This window comes from Lactuca saligna, chromosome 4 (genome assembly GCF_052625555.1).
Source record: "Lactuca saligna cultivar CGN05327 chromosome 4, ASM5262555v1, whole genome shotgun sequence".
Classification (NCBI taxonomy): Eukaryota; Viridiplantae; Streptophyta; class Magnoliopsida; order Asterales; family Asteraceae; genus Lactuca; species Lactuca saligna.
This window is the reverse complement of record NC_136420.1, coordinates 146,851,011-146,852,269: the sequence shown is the minus strand read 5'-3', so window position 1 is coordinate 146,852,269 and position 1,259 is coordinate 146,851,011. Positions and strand designations below refer to the sequence as shown.

Genomic DNA, 1,259 nt, shown 5'->3' with positions numbered 1-1,259 from the left:
CAAAATATGCCGTAAATAATCTCTGATTGAACAGAGGACATGAAACAAAAGGGGTGTCTACAGTACTAAAGTAAAGTAGAAAACTAAATAATTTATTAAAATAACGAAAGCACCAGCAAGTCAGGTTAACTTAACATCAAAGGACAACTCACGTTTCCTTCCCTTTAAATAGCCTCACTACCTTCCTTCATTTCATCAACAATTTTCTGCATCTTCATCATATCATAAACAAAAACAGTCGATAATAACTCTCCTACATACAAAAATGGAACAAAATCTACCGGTTTTGCCTAAGAAAGTTTGGAATCTGGTTCGTGTGGTTTACTTCATGCTGCGAAAAGGCATATCCAAGAGAAAGTTGTTGCTGGACCTCAACATGATGATAAAGCGTGGCAAGATCGTCGGAAAAGCCTTACAGAACCTTATGTTCCACCACCATAACAACCGGGCATCTTTCACCACCAACCACCGATCCCACGACGTCTCTTTCCCTTCACCTCCGCCTGGTGAATATGAGTTCAGCTGCAGCAACAGCCCTGCGCCCACTAGTAACCACCCTTTCTCTCTATTTTCATTCCACAAGAAACATCATTCCAACAGCAAACCATCGAAGGATCATCTTGATATGATGGCTGTTAACGCTGTGTTTAAAGCCATGGAGATGATTCACAGCGACAATTCCTCACCGGCGCTTCCAGGGTTTGGGAGTACACCGATGGTTAGGCAGCTGAGGGTAACCGACTCTCCGTTTCCGTTAAGTAGTGTGGACGAGGACAACCGGGTGAATGACGCGGCTGAGCAGTTCATTAGCCGGTTCTACCATGACTTGCGGGTGCAGAATACGAATGCGTCGTTTGGATCATCGTGAATTAATAGATACCTTAGGGTTTTTTTTTTTTTTAATCAATTGTTGTGCAATATTATACAGCTTATTAGTGAATTTTCGGTAGGATTTCAACTTGTAAAAGTTAATTGTAAATGATTGTGGGATATTCATGGGATGCGACTGTGTACATTTCAAAGCTGTTTGCATTTATATGTAGTCTTCGGTAAATTGGAAAATTGATCCATATGGTTTATAAAAAAGTAAATGTACAATTCGAGTCCAATTTATTTTGTGGCATGCTCTGTGGAAAATTGAAATTTTGTATGTAGAATATGGGTCCATTGACTTATGCAAAACACATGTTAAATCCAACCTGTTTCGTGATTGCATAAGTTTTTTTTTTGGAAAACAGCAAATATTATAAAACTGGAGA

General features: G+C 39.4%; 1 protein-coding gene across 1 annotated transcript; it reads left to right on the top strand.

The window, feature by feature from the left end:
* The first annotated feature begins 200 nt into the window (after positions 1-200).
* On the top strand, positions 201-1,022 carry LOC145038853 (uncharacterized). The gene has a single exon (XM_078987080.1). The coding sequence runs from the start codon at positions 266-268 to the stop codon at positions 866-868; it is 603 nt and encodes a 200-aa protein (XP_078843206.1). The 5' UTR covers positions 201-265; the 3' UTR covers positions 869-1,022.
* The last annotated feature ends 237 nt before the right edge of the window (positions 1,023-1,259 follow it).